General features: G+C 38.4%; 1 protein-coding gene across 16 annotated transcripts in view; it reads right to left on the reverse strand.

Annotated features, from left to right (window-relative positions):
- PDS5A (PDS5 cohesin associated factor A) overlaps positions 1-24,392 on the reverse strand; it is a 107,316-nt gene that overhangs the window by 76,599 nt on the left and 6,325 nt on the right. For 15 of the 16 annotated variants that reach the window (XR_004971458.1, XR_004971460.1, XR_004971459.1 and 12 more), the window contains one exon: positions 38-241. Coding sequence is in view for 13 of the 16 variants with exons in the window: in XM_036331676.1 (XP_036187569.1) it covers positions 38-241 (204 nt within the window). In the remaining 3 variants the exon portion in view is untranslated. Of the gene's footprint in view, positions 1-37; positions 242-24,392 lie in introns of those variants that run through there. The other variant, XM_036331708.1, reaches the window with a different exon arrangement.

The following is a 24,392-nucleotide window of genomic DNA, read 5'->3' on the forward strand; positions in this document are numbered from 1 at the left end:
TATAAAAGTAAACCAATTCTGTAAAGATTGTCTTTACCTTAAGTTTATCATGGGAAGTATATGGAGCTTCTGGGGCATAGATTCGAAAGATGTCAGCCAAACAACATGCTACAAGGAGACGCACATCTTTATTGGGATTCCTGAGGAAAAATTCAGATGCAAGATGCAAGGCTAGTGGGAGATACTGCTGTTTTTCATCTTCTGAGTCCTGATCCATATCCATAAAAGTTTTTACTACCATCTGTAAAAATGTATAAAAGAAAAATATAATCAACATCTGATATTTAGAAATCAGTGGTGGACATACTTTTTTTTAAAAAATTATCATTATGCCCGGCCAATGTGGCTCAGTGGCTGAGCATTGACCCATGTACCAGGAGGTCACAGTTCCATTCCCAATCAACGCATATGCTAAGGGGGAAAGTACCCAATTGATGATTCTCTCTTATCACTGATGTTTCTATCTCTCTCTCCCTCTCTCTAAAATAAATAAAAATGTATTTTTTAAAAATTATTATTACAACACAAATGAACTGAATAATCAATTAGTATTAGAGGATTCACAATCAGTTTTTATAAATATCCACTTAAGAATTTGGGTAAAGACATGAGCATGAACAAGTATCAACTTTTGGATTACTCACAGACACATTATCTACATTTACACCAGATTTATGAAGAATTTAAGATTCTCATTATTCATTTTATATCTAGTGCAGGTAAAATATTTTGGGCCTCATGTGCACAACCAAATTCATTTGATATTCTGCAATATTATTGATGGTTCTTTTATTATCAAAGCTGCCTTAATTTAGGCTCCTTAAAACTGTTATTTTATTTCACACTTTAAGAGTTTTGCAATTCACAACAGAAAGCCATGTTTAAATATTTTTATGTAGTTGTACTTCTGATTAAAAGCTTTAATTATAAAATAACCTCTGCTGTTACTTATGGTTACAAAAATTAACAAATTCACACTTTAGAATTACTCAAAAGCCAAAAAAGTATAATTGTAAAAATCCGTAATTTCTCAGCCTCAGAAAATTACCACTATTTACATTTTTGTGTATTTTATGCTGGCTTGTTTTCTCTGTAAAGATGAAAGTAACCATCCCATAATTCTTCATTTCTCAAATCATGATCATTTCCTCATGCTTTCGAATTTCTTTAAATAGACTTTAACCAGTCACCATTGTCAAAACACTAAATTTATACATTTGTTTCTATTTTGCCAACACTTTTATTCATGAGTCAGTGTTGAATTTTATCAAATATTTTTCTGCGCCTACTGAAGTGATAATTTTCCTACTAATTCTGTTAATAGAGTAAATCCTACTGACTGATTTCCTAATTTTAATCCAAGTTTGCATTTGTAAAATCTAATTCTAGTATTGCTAGATGTGATTTTCTATTATACAGGGTGGGGGCAAAAGTAAGTTTACAATTTTTTATATGGAAAATAATACAAGAATAAATAATATATAAGAATAAACTCTGTGTTTCATGTACTCACAACTGTAAACCTACTTTTGTGCCACCCTGTATTGTGTCAATTTTGGAACTTCTATTCATAAAAGAAATTTACCTATAATTTCTTTTCTTAAGATAACCATGTCAATTTTAGCACTGAGTTTATAATGGCTTGAAACAAATCTGTAAGTGATCCTTTTCCCCCCCCATTTTATGAAAAGTCTATAGTAAGACTGGTTTTTTCTTCCTTAAATGTTTGTTTGTTTATTTATTTTTAAAGTAGGTTTTTATTGATTTCAGAGAGGAAGGGAGAGGGAGAGAGATAGAAACATCAATAATATCAAGCCTTCCCCTGACATTCTGCTGTTGCAGCTTCATATCTTGGCTTAGTTACATAAATCACAGTCTGTTGAGAGTCTGCTTCTAAGTTACACACATCCCTGTGAGATTTAATAGCTAGCAAGCCTTATATCTTGGTTATCTATTAACATTCTGGTAGACATTGTTATCTAGTTGGAATTAAGAATGATATAGAAGAGCCCTAGCTGGTCTGGCTAGAGCATCAGCTTGCAGACTGAAGGGTCCCCAGTTTGATTCCAATCAAGGGCACATGCCTGGATTGTGGGCTTGAACCCCAGTAGGGGGCATGCAGGAGGCAGCTGAACAATGATTCTCTCTCATCACAGATGTTTCTCTCTCTCTCTCTCTCTCTCTCTCTCTCTCTCTCTCTCTCTCTCTCTCTCCCCCCTCCCCTTCCCTCCCACCCCCGCCTTTCCCTTCTCGGAAATCAATAAAAATGTATTTTTTAAAAAGTTAAAAAAAAAGAGAGAATGATATAGAAGATAAATACCTGAAACTTGGGAATTCTTAGAGAATAAAGAGCATCAAAATGGAAGTTGTGAAGAGATCAAAGATAATTATAACATTCACTTTGGTAGGACTAGCCAGGCCACCTGAAATCATCTTATATAGAACCCTTCTACTCAGACATAATTCACCTAACCTCAACCAACAAAACTCATATTTACAGATGAGCAAACTAAGAATCAGTTTAAATCCTAATGCAAGTTGACAAAAGTAAAAGGAGAGAGCACACAAACCAGAGATATTTGGCCCTTATTTTATAAGAAAGAACCACTTAATTGTTATTAAGCAATACCATAATATGGTCAGATTTGCATTTCATGAAAATTAATCTTCCGGTAAGAGGTAGCCAGCCAATAAAGGAATGCTTCGTTCACAAGGTTAATGGATCCATGAAAGCTAATTTAGCAAGACTTTCAAGTCATTAGAGACATCTAACCAACTATTCTGAAGTAGTCAGAGCAAGAGGGAGGTGAGAGATGAAGTGAAACAGGCAAATGGTACTTCTAAATGCTACAACAATGGAGCCTTAAATAAGATTATATAGAGTCATACAAAATGTTTTTTGGTCAGTTAAAAAGGTGGAAGATGGGTATTTGTCATTTATTGCTATGTGACAAAACACCCCCAACCAATAATAAACAATAATAAGTATTTATTTATCACACAGTTTCTGTGGAAAAGGAATTGGAGAGTGGCTTAAGAAGGTGGTTTTAGTTTGGAATCTCTCATGAAATTGTACAATCAGTCAAGGTTACAGTCATCTGAAGGCTTGATTTGTTGAATTATGAATGAAATAACTAGTTCAGATAATCTCTAAATGTACATTAATCTTTCAACAATAACACAATCCACCCATCTGGGGTGAAAACATGTAAATTTTGGAGTTTAATAAGCCTTACTATTTTTATATTAAGTGATGGTTCACTCACAAAGTATATACTTATGGACTGCCAGATGAGAATGAGCACTGAACTATTTGCCAAAATATAATCCTTGCTAGTTTCATATTATTATTTGTAACAAATTATTTTATCTAATATACATTTGAGGTGAAATCTAAGAGAAGCAGATGAAGCAGGGGCAGTTAATGCATATGCCATTAGAACTACAAAAATTAAAACTCTACCCAATAAACATTCTAATTTTGGAGTTCAACACATTATAGCAATTTTTGGGTCTACAGATCAAAGATAAAGCGACTAACTGACCAAATCCATATTAGTATTGTCTTTTCTAATTAGTATTAGATTGTAAATTTTTTTTAAAAGAAACCCCCAATATTAAGGGCCCAGACTGCTAATTTCAAGTGAGTTAGCTCCATACTGAATACAACTTTAAAACTTACATTGCATTATTATCACACTTAGTTTAAATCAAATGAAGTACTTCCAAGTAACTCTTTAAGTGTCCATCGACAGATAAATGGATAAAGAAATTGTGGTGTGTGTGTGTGTGTATACACACTGAATATATAAACACACTGAAGTGTCCATTGACAGATAAATGGGTAAAGAAATGATGTATATACACACAGAGACAGACAGACACACACACACAGTGAATATACACACATTGAATTATTACTCAGCTATAAAAAATTATGAAATCTTGCTACTTGTAGTAACATGGATAGACCTTGAGGACATTATACTAAGTGAAATAAGCCAGACAGAGAAAGACAAATACTGTATGATCTTTCTTATATGTGGAATCTTAAAAACAAAACAAAACAAAACAAAACAAAACAAAACACCAAGCTCATAGATACAGAGAACTGACTGGTGGTTGACAGAGGCAGAGGGTGAAGGGTGGGAGAAATGAATAAACGATTTGTGAGTTGTTTTTCTGTTTAAATAAATTAAAAAATTTATAATTTTCAAAAAGATACAAAGAAACACTGCATCTGAACAGAAGGAACAAATAAACAACAGCAAAGCTTCAATATAGCTATTTCATTCCATTTCAACAAATTAAATTATTGTTTGGGTAAAATTCAATAATCTGCTTTTCTAATAAGTCACTAGCGACTACCTGAACATATAATTTCTTTTGCTACTAACATAGTCAAGTTTAGTGTTCTTTAATGAAGCAAGTTTATTATTTCATATCTAAGTTGTGTGGTATGGAAAAGTTAGATGTTACACATTCACTATCTGCTTCCTGAACTCCAAACCCAATTCTATTTAGGCCCAAACCATTTAATAAGCATGTGCTACAAAACTACAATTTTAATAATTACTGAAAGTTTCTAAATGAGAGGGTATATTTTACCCCATTTATTTTACCTTAGAGATAACCAGTACTATTAGGGTCCTAAAAAGAACCTTAATAATGATCACAACAGAGACAGTCATCATAAAAGCTATTTTTAGCTTCAAGAGAAATTTCTGAGGTCCTAAAATTATGAGTAGCCTTAAAAAGCTTTATAAATTCTAACACTTAAATTGAGGCTTCAGCGGTTTTGACTTTGGTTTTAATAAAACCTTAGATGTTCTCTAACTTTATTAGGGAGGTAGAAGGATAAAACAAGTAAAGGCAACTTTGACGAAGTAAAACAATGAATTAATTCTACAGTTTGACCTTTATATTATATAAAAAATTTCAATTCAGAAACCATATTTTGTATAGGAGAAATATTTATAATAGTACTTTTTATAGTAATATCATTTGAGCTCTTTCTGTGTGCCAGACATATTTCAAGTAATTTAAATGTACTGTTAATTCATCTAATACAATGATTCCTTGTGGGATGATTATAACCATCCCCATTTAATAGACGAGGTAACTGAGGCTAAGTTGATTACTCACAGGCATAAAAAATCAAATCCAGGCAATGTGATAACTACTCTTATGTACATTTACCACTCTTAACCTATATTACATACTAGAGGCCCAGTGCACGAATTTGTGATGGGTGGAGTCCCTAGGCCTGGCTGGAGATCAGGGCTGATCGAGGCTGTCTCACCCAGTCCCCATCAGGGCCGGGGAGGCTGGCTGCAGCTGGCCTTGAGGGATGGATCGTGGGAGGTTGGCCAGCCAGCCCCGATTGGGGCGGATCAGGGCCAGCCGGCTGGGGGGAGGGACCAGCCATGGGGAGGGATTACAGGAGGTTGGCTGTGGGAGCGCACTGACCACCTGCGTTGGGTGTCTGCCCTCTGGTGGTCAGTACGCGTCATACCGACCGGTTGTTCTGGTCGTGTGGTTGTAATGGTCACTCAGGCCTCTATCTCTCTCTCTCTCTCTCTCTCTCTCTCTCTCTCTATATATATATATATATATATATATCTCGTAGAGTAGAGTAGGACAAGGGGTAATGCAAAATGACTAGAGAAAAATAATAAGAAATATATAGATCTATATATTATATAGTACTATAACTTTTAAGTGCTATAACTATTAAGTGGTCATGTTCCCATGTTCAATTTGTTGACTACTGCCAGTGTTCTACCGTAAACTTTATCTTCTATGTATCCCCATAAAAAAGTCTAAAGGGTAAGTTTTCTTTGTTGAAAGCTTAGTCTGGTTTCACCCCATCATTTCAAATCAGTTAAATCTGAAAAGGAGTAAAAATTAAGCGAGTTATTAGCTGTTAAAGAGTGTATATTGCCCTGACTGGTTTGGCTCAGTGGATAGAGTGTCAGCCTGTGGACTGAAGGGTCCCAGGTTCGATTCCGGTCAAGGGCATGTACCTTGGTTGCGGGCACATCCCCCACAGGGGGTGTGCAGAAAGCAGCTGATCAACGTTTCTCTCACACTGATGTTTCTAACTTCTAACTCTCTATCCCTCTCCCTTCCTCTCTGTAAAAAATCAATAAAATATATTTTTAAAAAATATATTGTTTTGGGGACACTGTGTCTCAAAAAAATGTATACACATTTTGAATAATTATAAAGGCAGTGTCTGTACTTCAACTGCATTTTTAAACTTCTGGTAATGTTTTAGGGTGAATTTCCCTTGTTCACAGCTTAGTCTAGCTGTAAAGAAAGAAACACCAACTGGGCTATCAGCTGTTAAAATGTGTATACATGTTTTTTGGACACCCTGTGGATGCCTTTAATATATTAATTTAACTAAGTGTTCTAGCTTTCCTTTTTCTTGATAAAGGTGGATCATTTGCCCTACTCTTAAAATGATCAATTCTTTATTACTTAAAGTCTTTTTACTTTACTAAAAAATGCAATGAAAAGCAGTTGGCTTTTCTTTTTTGGCTTTTCTTAAGGTTAAATGAATTAGGATTAGGAAGAAAGAAGGAAAGGAAAAATGGGGTTCAAGCAGACAAGTGTATAAATGTGGGGGGAAACACAGATGGAATTAATTATTGTACAAAAGCAGTGAGAGCCAGAGGATAAGCAAAAGTAAGTCCAGGGAAATTCCCTAAGGACAAGATGAAAAGGGAATGGTGGGAAAGAGTAGATAGCCGCAGAGAAGTGAAACTGGGCAAAGGTTCCCTGTATCAATTGCCAGAAAATACCTCTGCCCATAAGAACTTGAAGACTGCTAGAGAAAGGAAATATCAAAAGCAGCTTCTTTGAAAACATCAACAAAATAAATCTTTAGCTAGGTTGACCAAGAAAAAAGAGAGGATTCAAATGACCAGATTAATAAATGAAAGAGGGGATATTACTGACCTTACTAAAAAGGATTATAAAGGAAAACTATACACAAAGAAAAATGTAGACCCAGATTTAATTCAGATTCACTGTTGAATCCTACTGAACATTTCAAGAATATCAATTTTCCCGAAACTCTTCCAAAAAATAAAAGACGGTAAAATACTTCCAATTTATTCTATGAGGGCAGTATTAACCAGTTTCCAATACTAGACTAAAATTTTTTTAATTGATTTCAGAGAGGAAGGGAGAGGGAGAGAGAGAGAGATAGAAACATGAATGATGAGAATCATTGACCAGCTGCCTCCTGCACGCCCCACACTGGGGATGGAACTGGCACCACGGGCATGTGCCCTGACCAGGAATTGAACCGTGACTTCCTGTTCACGTGACTCAATCACCACGCCACATTAGCAGGGTCTAACACCCTTTGATGACAAAAATACTCAAGAAACGCGGACTATATTAGAGAGATGCAAATTAAAATGACAAGGAGGTATCACCTTACACCTGTCAGAATGGCTACCATCAATAAATCAACAAAACACAAGTGCTGGCAAGGATGTGGAGAAAAGGGAACCCTAGTATACTGCTGGTGGGAATGCAGACTGGTGCAACCATTATGGAAAACAATATGGAGTTTCCTCAAAAAATTAAATATGGATATAAGCATAACCAATGGACATAAGACACTGGGGGATAGGGGAAGCTGGGGGAATGTCAAGAAGGGGGAAAAAAAAGGAGACATATATAATAGTCTTTGTAATACTTGAAGCAATAAAACAAAATTTAAAAAAAAATTAAATATGGAACTGCCATTTGATCCAATGATCCCACTTCTAGGAATAAATCCTAAGAAACCTGAAGCACCAATCAGAAAGAATGTATGCACCCCTATGTTCATAGCAGCACAATTTACAATAGCTAAGATCTGGAAACAGCCCAAGTGCCCATTAGTAGATGAGTGGATAAAAAAGCTGTGGTACATTTATACCATGGAATACTATGCAGAAGTAAAAAAGAAGAATCTCTTACCCCTTGAGATAGCCTGGAGGGACCTGGAAAGTATCATGCTAAATGAAATAAGCCAGTCAGAGAAAGACAAGTATCACATGATTGCATTCATATGTGGAATCTAAATAACAAAATAAACTGATGAACAGAGTAGATCCAGAGACATGGAAGCATGGAACAGACTGTGGAATCTTGGGAGGGTAGGCAGGGGAGGGTAAGAGGTAATTAACCAAAACCTTGTATGCATATATGCATAGCTATGGACACAGACAATAGGATGCTGAAGGCTTGGGGTGGGGGAGAACTGGAAGGGGTCAATGGGGGAAAAGGGGACATATGCAATACTTTCAACAATAAAGAATTAAAAAAACAAACAAAAGAAAGAAACTAGGACTAGAAGGGAAATTTCTCAATATGTTCAAGGGCATTTGTGAAAAATCCACAGCCAACATAATACTTAATGGTAGAAAATTGGATGCTTTTCCACTAAGATCAGGAACAAGACAAGGATATATGCTTTCACCACTTCTATTTAATGTTATACTGAAGGTTCTAGCCAGGGCAATTAGGCATATTAAAGACATAAAAGGCATCCAGGTTAGAAAAGAAGTTACCTCTATTCATAGACTACATGATCTTACATATAAAAACTCATGAGAAATCTATTAAAGCCAATTAGAATTAATGGTAAATAAGTTTAGCAAAGTTACAGGATACAAGATCAATATACAAAACTCAATCAAATTTCTAAATACGTGGCATGAACAATCTGAAAATGAAATAAAGAAAACAATTCAATTTACAATAGCATCAAAGAATTGGGAATAAATTTAACAAAATAAGTACAAAACTTATACCCTGAAAACTACAAAACACTGTTGAAAGAAACAAAATAAGATCTACATAAATGGAAAAATATCCCATCTTCTTGGACCAAAAGACTTGGCATTATTATGATGGCATCAGTCCCACCCTGGCTGGTGTGGCTCAGTCGGCTGAGCTTCATCCCATTCACCAAAGGGTTGCTGGTTGGATTCCTGATCAGGGCACATGCCAGGGTTTCAGGTTCAATCCCCCATTCAGGGTGCATATGGAAGGCAACCGATCTGTATTTCTGTCTCACATTGATGTTTCTCTCTCCCCTTCTCCCTTCCTCTCTCTCTAAAAACCTATAAACACATATTCTTAAAAGACAGCAATAACCCCCAAGCTGACATACACATTCAATGCAATCCTCATCAAAATCCAAACTTTTTAAAAAATATATATTTTTATTGATTTCACAGAGGGAGAGGAAGAGAGAGATAGAAACATCAGTGATAAGAGAAAATCATTGATTGGCTGCTCCTGCATGACCTACACTGGGGGTCAAGCCCGCAACCCAAGAATGTGTCCTGACCAGGAATGGAACCGTGACTTCCTGGTTCTTAGGTCGATGCTCAACCACTGAGCCACGCCGGCTGGGCCTACCATGCTTTTAAATTTTATTCATCTGCAGCCTTCAAGGCTAATGTCATGTGACGAAACTCTTCAGACTGTATCATTTAGAAATGGATTACTGTTCAACTGAAGATGCTATCTGGTCTAGACATGAGGGAAAAAAAGACTCCACAAATTAGCTACAAAGAAAGTGGTTTATTCATGTGCTTAAGAAACTGCTTGGTCATGCTTAGACACATTACTCTTCAGTTCAAATACCTGAGAGATTTTTTAAAATATAAATTTGTTTCTCTGACGTTTAAAGACTTTAGTATCATAGGTACCATCCTCTTTTTTCCTCCCAAACTACTCTCTTTTAAGATGTTTTGGCAAAACTGTTCTATTCATTTTCTTCAAACACACCAAGCTGCTATGGCCTCTCAATCTTTGTTTTGCTATTCATCTGTCTGGCCTGCTTTATCACCCATTTGCCTATCAAAGTCTGAGCCTTCAAATCCCAGTCCAACCATCACCTTTTCCATGAAACTTTTCTTGACCATCAAAATTCTTAGTATTTGTTTATCCAAAGAAAAAGCTGCAATACTAGCACATAATTGGCATTTAACTTATAAGTTTCAAACATTCTTCATGTAAATGGAAATCCATTTCAGTGCTAGTCTAGTATAAATTCAGTTTCCCCTGTGAACTATTTAAAAAATGCTATTTAAAAATTGTCTTAGCCTGGCTGAATGGCTTGATAGTTAAGCATCTATCTATGAACCAGGAGGTCACGGTTCGATTTCTGGTCTGGGCACATACCTGGGTTGTGGGCTGGATCCCTAGTGTGGGGCCTGCAGGAGGCAGCCAATCAATGATTCTCTCAGCCAATCAATGATTCGCTCTTATTGATGTTTCTATCTCTCTCCTTCTCCCTTCCTCTCTGAAATCAATAAAAATATTTAAAAAAATAATAATAAAAGTTGTCTTTATTAGTACCATTTATAGTATCCCTACTACAGTAGAGTTTTAAATGTGATTTAACAATAATTTTATAACATGAAAAACAATAAAACACACACACACACACAAACCAACAAATATTATGGCAGTTCCCAACTTTTAAACTACCACATAATATTCAAAAAATGATATATTTGTAACCTTCAAAGGCTGAGGGTTTTTATATTTAGGCACACCTATAACTATGTAGAAGCACACAAGTTGGGAAGAACTCTGCTTTAATGTAAAAGACCAAACAGCAACAGCAAGGAAAATAAATTTAGTAAATTCCTTTGTTATGTCTGTGTGTGGTCTTCCATTGAAACTGTTATACAGAAACTTCCTTATTTGTTGTTAGGTTTTCATATAATGTGTAAACTTCACTCATTTTATCTTTCTGAGCAGAGAATTCAACTAGACATACTTCCAGGTGCCAACAACCTCAGTTGAAGTAGTGTTTAAATTGTTTAAATTAAACAATTAATTCTGAAAATAGAATAGAATAAAATTCATAATGTCCTTAAATCTATTCTCCTATGAGCACCAATCTGTTTTTCCTTGGACAACTACATATTTCTGATATAGGGAAAATAAATCTGTTATTGGTGTTCTATTTGCCAATGTTACTTATTTCATATATTATCTCCACTAATAAAAGAGAAAGATGCAAATTGATCGAACCTTTGTGACATCCTTACCTTCACTACCAGCCAATCAGGAGTATGCAAATTAACTCAACAAAGATGGTGGATTAATTTGCATATGCAGGCGCTAAGCAGCACAGGCGTCCTGCACACCCCAGCTGCTCCAGGCCTCTGGGGAGTGTGGGAAGGCGGAAAGGCAGCTCTGGCAGGAGTGAAGGTGGTGCCAGCAGCCAGGGGAAGGAAGGCCTATCTTGCATGAACCTTCGTGCATTGGGCTTCTAGTTTTTAATAAGCCCTCACCTAATTTCTATTCAACTCAAGGTCTTGAATTAAGACCCTAGGTGAGGCTTGATTTCAACATCATATGCTACTAACATTTTGTCTCCATCTCCACCCCCCGCATTTTGTTAAACAAACTCAAAAAAAAATCACTCAATTTCTTTTGAGTTTTTAGGAAAATCTAAATAGACTTCTTATCCCTCTGAACTTCATGTGACACATTTATTTAATCATTCACATGAAGAATTTCTCTTGTTGCCAGGAAGCAATAAAATGGCTTTACTTCCAACATATTAATTTTCCAATTTGACTGCTAATTTAAAAGTAGGTATTACTTAGTAATCCATGGAGGGGGAATTTGGCTGCCTCTAACAAAATCACTCACAGATTTACCCTTTTAACCCGATAATCCCATGCCTACCCTAAAGCTACACCTCCACAAATACAAAACAACCTGTGAAAAAGGTTATTCCCTTTAGCATTATTTGTAATAGCGAAACATTAGAAACAATCTCAAATGAAACAATGAGAGACAGGTTGAATAAACTATGGTACATCTATAAATGGAATACTATAAAACCATGATAAAAGAATAAAAAAAGATTTCCAGACATGAAGTGATTTCCAAGATATGTTGTGAAGAAATCAAGTGCAAGAGAGTACATAGTACATACAGCAGTCCATTTTTTAAATTTAAATTCTTTATTGTTGAGTATTACAGATGTCTCCTTTTCCCCCCACTGACCTCGCCACTCCCATTCCCGCCCCCCAGCACATGCCCTCACCCCCCTACTGTCTGTGTCCATTGGTTATGATTATATGCATGCATACAAGTCCCTTGGTTGGTCTCTTACCACCCCCTTCAAGCCTCCCTTGCCATCCCTCTGAGGTTTGTCAGTCGGTTTGATGCTTCTATGTCTCTGTATCTACTTTTGTTCATCAGTTTTATGTTGTTCATTATATTCCACAAATGAGTGAGATCATGTGGTATTTATCTTTCTCTAACTGGCTTATTTCACTTAGCATAATGTTCTCCAGGCCCATCCATGCTATTGCAAATGGTAAAGAGTTCTTTCCTTTTTATGGCAGTGTAGTATTCCATTATATAGATGCACCACAATTTTTTAATCCACTCATCTGTTGCAGTAGTCTATTTTTTGAGTAAGAAAGCAGATAACCCAGAAAGGATAAACCAGAAATTAATGAAAATGATCATCTGTAGTGGCTGGTGGGTGGAAATGGAGTGGAAGGGATAAGGGATAAGATGGGAGTAAGACATCTGAAAACTGTAAGTTTGTATATAGTTCTGACTCTTGAACCATATAAAATTAAAAAGGATGGAAAAGTAATCCTAACCCTGAATACAAATACTCCTATAACTCAACAACAAAATAACCTGATTTAAAAATGAACAAATAACTTCAACAGACATTTCTCCACAGATACACAAATATTTGCCAATAAGCATAAAAATTTCATCATCAAGGAATTGCAAACCAAACACACAATGAAATACCACCCCACACAATTTAGAACAGTCATTATCGAAAACAGAAAATAACAAGCATTAGTGAGGATGTGGAGAAGTTGGAGTCCTTGTGCACTGGTGGGAATGCAACATGATGCAACTGCTATAGAAAAACAGTATGTTGTGGTGGTATAATATCATGAAGTTCCACGCTCCTTCCCACATACATGCCCTACGCATATCTTTCATCTGGGGTTCTTGAGTTATATCCTTTTACAATAAACCAGTGATCTAGTAAGCAACTCGTCTCTCTTGAGTTCTGTGAGCCATTCTAACAACTTAATTGAATACAAGTAGGGAGTTTTGGGAACCACTGATTTTCAGCCAGTTGGTCAAAGTACAGATAGATTCCGAGAAACCAAGATGGCGGCATAGGTTAACGCCGGAGATTGCTGCCTCGCACAACCACTTCAAAAATACAACTAAAAGACGGAACGGACATCATCCAGAACCACAGGAAGGCTGGCTGAGTGGAAGTTCTACAACTAGGAGGAAAGAGTAAAACATACCGAGACTCAGAGGAGGCGCAGTGCTGAAGTAAAATACTAAGGTGCGGAGTGCATGCGGAGCGGGCTGGCGGCTGAGGGCGTGGTTGTTGTTTTCAATCGGGAGGGAGTCTCAGACTCTGAGCTCCAGCTCCGGGCGAGTCTCTAGGGACCCAGACTCATACGGGAGAAGCGGGACTGTCTGGCATCGCTCAGAACCCTAGGGAAGCTTTCTCTCCGTGGGGCTTGCAGCAATTACTGGGACACTGAGAAGCAGAGCCTCTGAGGGCAAGACTGAGAGCAGCCATAATTGCTAACCCCGCCCTGTTGATCCCGTGGGACCGCCCTGCCCAAGCCCTGCAGGGAGACTTTTGCTGGATAGCCTCAGGCAAAGGCTAGATTAGCACCTCCCTAGAGATCCAGGAGCCAGAAAGCCCAGAGGTCAGAGTGGGACCATCCAGTTTGCAGCTCTGTGGAACCATAAAAGACACACTCAGGGGGAAGACTCAGTGAGCACCAAAGCCCCACTGAAGCAAGTCTAGCCCCAGAGGGGTGTCTCCAGCACAGAAGTTCTCCCACTGCAGACAGAGCTGATTCTCACAGCCACCTGGCCTGGAGGTCAATTCCTCACAGTGATAACTACAACAATCAAGGCTTAATTACAACAAGACTGTGCACAAAGCCCACAAGGGGGTGCACCAAGAGTGTCTACCTCAGGTAATTGGGACACTTAGCACAGAAAGGAACTCTATCGACACAGCGAAGCATAAAAAATGCCGAGACAAAGAAACGGGACACAAACGACAGAATTGGAGGAAAGCAAACTGCTGGGTATAGAGTTCAAAACCACACTTTTAAGGTCTTTAAAGAACTGTCTAGAAGCCGCCGATAAACTTAATAAGGCTCTCGAAAAGACTGGTGAGACTGCCGGTAAATGTAGTGAGATCCTCAAGAAATCTAATGAGACCCTCGATGTTGTGATAAAGGACCAACTAGAAATTAAGCATACACTGACTGAAACAAAGAACATTATACAGACTCCCAACAACAGACCAGAGGATCGCAAGAATCAAGTCAAAGATTTAAAATACGAAGAAACAAAAAACACCCAACTGGAAAAGCAAAATGAAAAAAGAATCCAAAAATACGAAGATAGTGTAAGGAGCCTCTGGGACAGCTTCAAGTGTACCAACATCTGAATTATAGGGGTGCCAGAAGGAGAGAGCAAGATACTGAAAACCTATTTGAAGAAATCATGACAGAAAACTTCCCCTACCTGGTGAAAGAAATAGACTTACAAGTCCAGGAAGCACAGAGAACCCCCAACAAAAGGAATCGAAAGAGGACCACACCAAGACACATCATAATTAAAATGCCAGGGGCAAAAGACGAAGAGAGAATCCTAAAAGCAGCAAGAGAAAGAAACTCAGTTACCTACAAGGGACAATCCATATGACTGTCAGCTGATTTCTCAACAGAAACTTTGCAGGCCAGAAGGGAGTGGCAAGAAATATTCAAAGTGATGAATACCAAGAACCTACAACCAAGACTACTTTATCCAGCAAAACTATCATTCAGAAGTGAGGGCCAGATAAAGAGCTTCACAGATAAGAAAAAGCTAAAGGAGTTCATCACCACCAAACCAGTATTATATGAAATGCTGAAAGGTATCCTTTAAGAAGAGGAAGAAGAAGAAAAAGGTAAAGAGACAAATTATGAACAACAAATACACTTCTATTAACAAGTGAATCTAAAAATCAAGGGAATAAATAATCTGATGAACAGTATGAACTGGCGATTGTAATAGAATCAGAGACATAGAAAGGGAATGGACTATTCTTGCGGGGGGGTAGGGGTGTGGGGTGAGGCAAGAGATTGGACAATAATCACGCACCTATGGATGAGGACAGTGGGTGGGGAGTGAGGGCGGAGGGTAGGGTGGGAACTGGGTGGAGGGGAGTTATGGTGGGAAAAAAGAGTAACTAATGTAATAATCTGAACAATAAAGATGTAATTAAAAAAAAAAAAAAAAAGAAGTACAGATAACAACCTGAACTTGTGATTGGCATTCAGTTGGAGGGGGTACTGGAACCTCCAACCTGTGGCCAGTTGGTCAGAAGCACAGGTAACCTGGTTTTGTGTACGGCATCTAAAGTGTTTATCTGGGGAGGGAGGAAAACAGTCTTGTAGGACTGAACCCTTCCAGCGGCTCTCAACCTGTGGGTCGTGACCTCTGAAAATACATCCTGCATATCAGATATTTACATTATGATTCATAACATTAGCAAAATTACAGTTATGACTTAGCAACAAAAATAATTTTCTGGTTGGGGGTCACCACAACATGAGGAACTGTATTAAAGGGTCGCGGCATTAGGAAGGTTGAGAACCACTGCAACCTGTGGAGTCTGATGTTACCTACGTGTAGATAGAATCAGAATTGAGTTGAATTTTGGGACACCCTACTGGTATCTAAGAATTGTTTGTTGGTGTGGGGGAACCAACCCGCCCCCGCCACTGTGGAATTGAGTCCCAAAACCCAATTAAAAATAAAATTATCATATGATCCAACAACCCTCCCAGCAATATATAGTAGGGCTATATGAAAAATAGGATCTTAAAGAAATGTATGCATACCCATGTTCACTGAAGTATTATTCACAATAGCCAAGAAGTGAAAGCAACCTAACATCCATCAATGGACTGATCAATAAAGAGAGTGTGATATGTGTATATACACAATGTAATATTATGCAGTCTTAAAAAGAGAAGGAAATCCTGTCATATGCTTACAACATGGATACATCTTAAGGATATTATGCTAAGTGAAATATGCCAGTCAGAAAAAGACAAATACCTTATGATTCCACTTATATGAGGGGATCTAAAGTAGGCAAACTCTTAGAAATAGAATGGTGGTTGCCAGGGGCTGGGAGGGCAAAAAGGGCAGTTGTTCAATGTATATACTTTCAGTTTTGCAAGATGAAAAAGTTCTAGATATCTACTGCATTAGCAGTGAGCATATACTTAACACTACTATACTGTACACTTAAAAATGTCTGTGATAAATTTTATATTATTTGTTTTTACAATAAAAAAATCAAGCAAGGATATATTTGTCAGTGGAAATAAAAAGTTGATAGAATACAAACAGAAAGAAATAAATTGCCTATAAATTAATAACATAGCCACTCAGACAAAAGAATTCAAATTCAAGTAACTAACAAACATGGTACTCTATATCAGCGGTCGCCAACCAGTGGTCCGCCAGGTCTGAAAGGTTGGTGACTGCTGGTTTTTTTTTGTGTGTGTGTGTTTTTTTTAATACATTTTATTGATTTTTTTACAGAGAGGAAGGGAGAGGGACAGAGAGTTAGAAACATCAATGAGAGAAACATTAACCAGCTGCCTCCTGCACACTCCCCACTGGGAAGGTGCCCGCAACCAAGGTACATGCCCTTGACCGGAATCGAACCTGGGACCGTTGAGTCCGCAGGCTGACGCTCTATCCACTGAGCCAAACCGGCCAAGGCGTGACTGCTGGTTTTAAGCAAACCTTTGGAGCAGCGGTCGCCAACTGTTGGTCCGTGGACCATTGGTGGTCCATGAGGTCCAAAAGGTTAGGCGACCACTGCTCTATATAACCTAAATGGGACAGAAAGAACTACAAAAAAATCTTGCAAGGGATACTGGTATAGGTCAGAATTTTTTTTTACTTAACAGTAGGTAGTACAAATAAATTTATCAAAGTTAAAGAAAGCAGGGTTTATACTGTAAGAGAAGAATACAAATATGGAATGGAGGAAGTTTAGGATAAACTTTGTAGTGCTACTTTTCAACTGAAGGTAACAGAACGAACTCATGATTTAAAGTATATGTGTGTATTTCCTAGCTCTATATACTGAAAGGGCCTGAAGAAATCACATCCTAGTGACAATGTGAACACAATGTCCATGCCCAGATCTTGGTTTATAAACACCACTCCCTACTAAAACGCAAATAGGGCTCTTTGGAGAAAATGACCTATCCAAATCTGGGGCAGGGAAGTACGAGGTGACTATCTTGTACCAGAAAACAAAGAAATGCTCAAAAACTCAGAGAGACACATCAAAAAATAAGAAGCTTCAAAAAGACATCCAAACCCAGCATGCTCATTTGGTGCAATTTGACTCTCAAAAGAAATAAAGGCAGAAGTGGATAATAATACACTGAATGAAGAATCCATGAGTAATTTCTTTTCAAATGGGGGCAGGCTCTTCTTTCTTTCTTTTAATATATTTTATTGATTTCATAGGGGAAGGGGCAGGGAAAGAGAGATAGAAACATCAATGATGAGAGAATCGTTGATCAGCCATCTCCTGCACGACCCTACTGGGGATCCAACGGACAACCAGGGCATGTGCCCTTGACTGGAATTGAACCCGGGACCCTTCAGTCCACAGGTCGATGCTCTATCCACTGAGCCAAACTAGCAAGGATGAGGGGCAGGCTCTTCTTTACAGAATGTCAGCTAATACATGTAGAAGGAATGATAGTATAAACAAAGTCAACATTTTATAAGCATTAGAGTGGATGCTAAAATGGTTAATTATGAATTGTTTAAAAACATGTTATTTTTACAAACTGTCACCTTAAACATTACTTATTAATTGCAAAGGGGAAAAGGTACCTTTACAATGGAGAGTGCTGGCCAACTGTAACCAAGTGATAAAACTTAGCATAACCAACTGGACAAAATAACATTATGTGCCTCATCATATAATGCAAAGGAAACTAATTATACACCACGACTTGCACAGTATACTTGCCCCCATAAAAGTTCAACCTGAATCTAAGCATGAGGAAATGAGACCAAAAAAATATATATTATATATATATATATAAATATAAATATAACGGATTATGGAAGTCCTATAAGACAAATGCTTCAAAATATCATGCTATGAACAATCCCCCTCCACTACCCCAAAACAGTGAAAGGACTTTCTAGATTGAGAAGACTAAAGACAAGATAAAAGCATGTGATCCTATGCTGAAGGACAACTTTTTTAAGGACAACTGGGAGAATTTTATTATAGACTGTATAATAGATGCCACTGAATCAATGCTAAATTTCTTGAGTGTGATAAAGTAGAATATCCTTGTTCTAAGATGAGGTGAAATGTCATGATGTCTCAAGTGACTTTCAAACAAAAAAGTATGCTGTGTGTGTGCCGAAACCAGTTTGGCTCAGTGGATAGAGCGTCGGCCTGCGGACTGAAAGGTCCCAGGTTCGATTCCGGTCAAGGGCATGTACCTGGGTTGCGGGCACATCCCCAGTAGGAGATGTGCAGGAGGCAGCTGATCGATGTTTCTCTCTCATCGATGTTTCTAACTCTCTGTCCCTCTCCCTTCCTCTCTGTAAAAAATCAATAAAATATATTAAAAAAAAAAAAAAGTATGCTCTGTGTGTGTGTGTGTGTGTGTGTGTGTGTTTGTGTATGTATGTATTTATGTGTAGAAACATAAAAACAAGCAAAGGTGCCCTGACCGGCTTGGCTCAGTGGATACAGTGTCGGCCTGGGGACTGAAGGGTCCCGGGTTTGATTCCAGTCAAGGGTATGTACCTTGGTTGCGGGCACATCCCTGGTGAGGGGTGTGAAGGAGGCAGCTGATGGATGTTTCTCTCTCATCGATGTTTCTAACTCTCTATCCCTCTCCCTTCCTCTCTGTAAAAAAATCAATAAAATATATATTTTTTTAAAAAGCAAGCAAAGATGACAAATGCTATCTGAGTAAAAGGATATGAGTGTTTAAGGTAAAATTTTTCCTATTTTTCTAGAGGCAAAAGAAGTCTCAAAAATAAAAAGTTGAGAGAGTAACAGTTTTTTTTAAAAAGGAGGGGATGAAAAAAATCTTCATTATAATCAGCCAGTAATAATTTCCAATAAAAATTCAACTATAGGTCCCCACGTCCCCTTGTCCCCACGTCTTCACATCCCCACCTCCTCACGTCCCCTCGTGTTTACGTCACCTCGTCCCCACGTCCCCACGTCAAAAAAAAAAAAAAAAAGAAAAATTCAACTATAAGAAACAATTCTGAGATCAAATCATAAGCCTCCCCCATAATTTTTCCTAACTAGCACATAAAAAAAGTACTACAATGTTTTTCTTACAGTTTTTAAAATAAATTTTACAAATCTAGCCAGTTGGTTGCAAATATATATTGGGGTTTTTTAATGTTTTTATTAATTTTAGAGAGAGGGGTAGGGAAAGGAATAGAGAGAAACATGGATGAGAGGGATACACAGATTGGCTGTCTCCTGCATGTCCCATATTGGGGATCAAGCCTAAAACCCAGGCATGCGTCCTGACCGAGAATTAAACTGGGGATCTCTTGGTTCATAGGTTGATGCTCAACCACACCGGCCAGGCTATACTGTTGTTTTGGAAATTAAATGTTCTTCAAGTTTTTAGGTATTCTACAAAGTGTACAGAAGGTATTCTTTGACTTGGCATGAAAGTTCCAGTGGTAGATAAAAGATGGCTACAAATTCTTTCCTACCTCTTAGATTAAGAAGTAGGGTTAACTTTTCTTCCCTTGAATGTGGGATGGGTTATGACTATTTTTGCTTGTTCTTGTCTTTTTAAAACTTTTTTGGGCTATGACTACTTTAACTAGTAGAGTAAGTTACAAGTGACACTGCCAATTCTGAACCAAGCCTTTAAAAGTACTGGCAACTTCCTCCATACTGTCTGTCTTAGAGCCCTGAGTCCAAGTACCCTATTGGAGAGATCATGTGATGAAGCTCTAAGACTACAACACAAAGTTATTGTTAAAGTTAGTGGCTACAAAGTTTCAGTTGGGAAATACGATAAAGTTCTGGAGGAGAATACTGGTGATGGTTGTACAACAATGTGAATGCCACAGACTACACACTTAAAAATGATTAAAATGGTACATTTTATTATATATTATATTTAACAAATAATTATGTATATTTAAATGTTCTATTTAATAAATATTTACATATTTAAATATGTTTAATAAATACTTCCATATATTTAAGTATATATCTATTTTTATTTACCACACAAAAAAAGTCGCTGTTGCCCTGGCTCAGTTGGTTAGAGTGTCGTCCTGATACACCACAGTTTCGGGATTGATCCCAGTCAGGGTACATACAAGAATCAACCAGTGAATACATAAATAAGAGGCTTGGTTGGAGAAACCAAGATGGTGGCATAGGTAAACACCGGAAATTGCTGCCTCCTACAAAAAATTCAAAAATACAACTAAAAGACAAAACAGACATCATCCAGAACTACATGAAGGCTGGCTTAGAGGAAATTCTACAACTAGAAGGAAAGAGAAAAGCACACTGAGACTCAGAGGAGGTGCGGAAGTGCAGAGGTACAGAGGCGGAAGCAGCAAGGGTTGGCAACTGAGGATGCGGCTGTCTTTCTGAATCAGGAGGGAATCACAAGCCCCCAACTGCTCTGAACTCCAGTTCCGGGTGAGTCTCTGGGGACACAGACTCATACGGGGAGAAACTGGACTGTCTGGCAGCAGGCAGAACTCGGAACTAGAGGGCGGCTTTCTCTCAAAGGTGCTTGCAGCAATTACCAGGATGATGAGATGCAGGGCCCCTTAGGGCAGGGCTGAGGATCAGCCATAGCTGCTTGCTCCACCCTGTTGATTCCCTGAGACCCTGCCCCACCCAGGCTGCGGCAGAGGCTTTTGCATATGAATGCCCTGGCCCTTAGCAATCTGAAAATTACCTAACAAACTGCAGCTGGGACAGACAGACCCAGAACTTCCAAGAGAAGGCCCAAGGCCCCACAGCAGCTTGCACTGCTTCACAGCTGGGCCTCATTTGGGCACCTCCAAACCCCAAAAAAGGAAGGGGAATCTGCAGTTCTCTTCGTAGCTCCTGCTGGGTAGCCTCAGGCAAAGGCTAAATTAGCACCTCCTTAGACCCAAGAGCCAGTGTACCCAGTGGTCAGAGTGGGACCATCCAGATTACAACTTGTCAGATCCATAAGGGACACACTCAGGGAGCGGACTCAGTGTGCACCAAAGCCCCACTGAAGCAAGTCTTGCCCCAGAAGGGTGTCTCCAGCACAGAAGTTCTCCCACTGTAGACACAGCTGATTCTCACAGCCAATTGGCCTGGAGGTCAATTCCTCCCAGTGATACCTACAACAATCAAGGCTTAACTACAACACTGTGCACAAAGCCCACAAAGGGGTGCACCAAGAGTGTCCACCCCAGGTAATTGGGGAGGCTGAGCCACTGGGCCCTACAGGACACCTAGCACACAAAGCCACTCTACCAACCCAGGGAAGCACAAAAAATGCAGAGACAAAGAAACAGATCACAAATGACAGAAATGGAGGAAAGCAAACGACTGGATATAGAGTTCAAAACCACACTTAAAAGGTTTTTCAAGAATTTTCTAGAAACCGCCAATAAATTTAGTGAGACCCTGGAGGATATGAAAAAAGACCAACTAGAAATTAAGCATACACTGACTGAAATAAAGAATAATATACAGAGATCCAACAGCAGACAAGAGATCGCAAGAATCAAGTCAAATATTTGAAATACGAAGAAGCAAAAAATACTCAACCAGAAAAGCAAAAAGAAAAAAGAATCCAAAAATATGAAGATAGTGTAAGGAGCCTCTGGGACAACTTCAAGCGCACCAACATCCAAATTATAGGGGTGCCCGAAGAAGAGAGCAAGATATTGAAAACCTATCTGAAGAAATAATGACAGAAAACTTCCCCTACCTGGTGAAAGAAATAGACTTACAAGTCCAGGAAGCACGGAGAACCCCAAACAAAAGGAATCCAAAGAGGACCACACCAAGACACATTATAATTAAAATGCCAAGGGCAAAAGACAAAGAGAGAATCTTAAAAGCAGCAAGAGAACAGTCAGTTACCTATAAGGGAGTACCCATACGACTGTCAGCTGATTTCTCAACAGAAACTACGCAGGCCGGAAGAGAGTGGCAAGAAATATTCAAAGTGATGAATACCAAGAACCTACAACCAAGACTACTTTATCCAGCAAAGCTATCATTCAGAATTGAAGATCAGATACAGAGCTTCACAGATAAGAAAAAGCTAAAGGAGTTCATCACCACCAAACCAGTATTATATGAAATGCTGAAAGGTATTCTTTAAGAAGAGGAAGAAGAAAAAGGTAAAGATAAAAATTATGAACAGCAAATACATATCTATCAACAAATGAATCTAAAAACCAAGTGAGCTCTAGCCGGTTTGGCTCACTGGATAGAGCATCGGCCTGGGGACTGAAGAGTCCCGGGTTTGATTCAGGTCAAGGGCATGTACCTTGGTTGCGGGCACATCCCCAGTAGGGGGTGTGCAGGAGGCAGCTGATCGATGCTTCTCTCTCATCAATGTTTCTAACTCTCTATCCCTCTCCCTTCCCCCTGTAAAAAATCAATAAAATATATTTTTAAAAACCAAGTGAATAAAAAATCTGATTAACAGAGTAAACTGGTGAATATAATAGAACCAGGGGCATAGAAAGGGAGTGGACTGACAATTCTTGGGGGGAAAAGGGTGTGGGGGTGCAGGAAGAGACTGGACAGAAATCGTACACCTATGGATGGGGGGGTGGGGTGAGGGCAGAGGGTGGGGTGGGAACTGGGTGGAGGGGAGCTATGTGGGGAAAAAGGAGGAACAACTGTAATAATCTGAACAATAAAGATTTAATTTAAAAAAAAATCAGAGGCTCAGCAAATCAATGTTTTTCTCTCTCCACCTTACTCTCTCAAATCAATAAATAAAAATTTAAATTAAAAAGTTGCTGTTTTAAACCACTGAATTTGGGGAATAGTTTGTTATACAACTGAAAACCAGAATGGTTCTACACAAATCGACGTCTAAAAGAAGAACTGTGCTGCACTAAGTACTACTGCACAAACACAAATTGGCTATATTTTGGGTTTAAGAAATCTTGCCTCTCATTTAATTTCTTAATTCTTAGCAGAATCTTCTGCATTAATACAAATATTAAAATATATGAGCAGAATTCAGTTGAAATTACATACTGAATTTTATGTAAAATTAACATACTGCATTGGCAATAAAAGTCATTTATGGAGATGAAAATAATTACAACAAAATTAAGTATTTCTGGAGTCCACCTGGAGGAAAGGAAAGCGAAAGAATTCATAGCCCTCCTGCCCCCAACCTATTCTTCCCCTCTCCCAACCTAGGTTTGATGAGAAAAGGAGACTGTCCTACCTTAAAATCAAGCCCATCAAATCCTTATTCCTATTAAACTATCAAACAGGCCAGACTATAGAAAGCAGAAGTGAGAATGTGGGGAAAAGGGAGAATGGCTGACACAAAGGAAAAGATTACAGGCAAATGCAAAAAACTACAAGACCTGGTAGGAGAAAAATGGAGGACATTTTCAGAAAAATAAAATCCTGTTATTTTATCTTTCCTAATTCTTAGCACTAAGGTAGTAATTATTTTGATTTGATTCTCCTACAGAACAAATATAGCTGATTTAGGTATAGAGTTATGGCCAGAGAACTGTCTAGGGTAGTGGTCAGCAAACAGCGGCTCACGAGCCACACGCGGCTCTTTGGCCCCGAGTGTGGCTCTTCCACAAAATACCACATGTGGGTGCAAAAGTACAGGGAACGTTGTGGAGTGAAAGAAGATGTAGTGTCGAGGATTCAGAAAGGTATGTTGAGATGGTTTGGACATATAGAGAGGATGAACGAAAGGAGATAGATGAAACAAGTACACAAGACGAGTGTGGATGGGAGAGTTGGAAGGAGTTGACCTCGGGAAACGTACCTCAATCAGACTGAGGACGTTTTTAGCAAAGGCCAGCTTAGGAGTACCCTAATTACGTTAATAACAATGTACCTACCTATATAGTTTAAGTTTAAAAAATTTGGCTCTCAAAAGAAATTTCAATTGTTGTACTGTTGATATTTGGCTCTGTTGACTAACGAGTTTGCCAACCACTGGTCTAGGGTGCTGAGCTGAAGCCAGGTAATAAGAAATGTATATCAGAAACAAATTTCACCCTGCCCATCC

Source organism: Myotis myotis, unplaced genomic scaffold (genome assembly GCF_014108235.1).
Source record: "Myotis myotis isolate mMyoMyo1 unplaced genomic scaffold, mMyoMyo1.p scaffold_m19_p_1, whole genome shotgun sequence".
In the NCBI taxonomy this organism is placed as follows: domain Eukaryota; kingdom Metazoa; phylum Chordata; class Mammalia; order Chiroptera; family Vespertilionidae; genus Myotis; species Myotis myotis.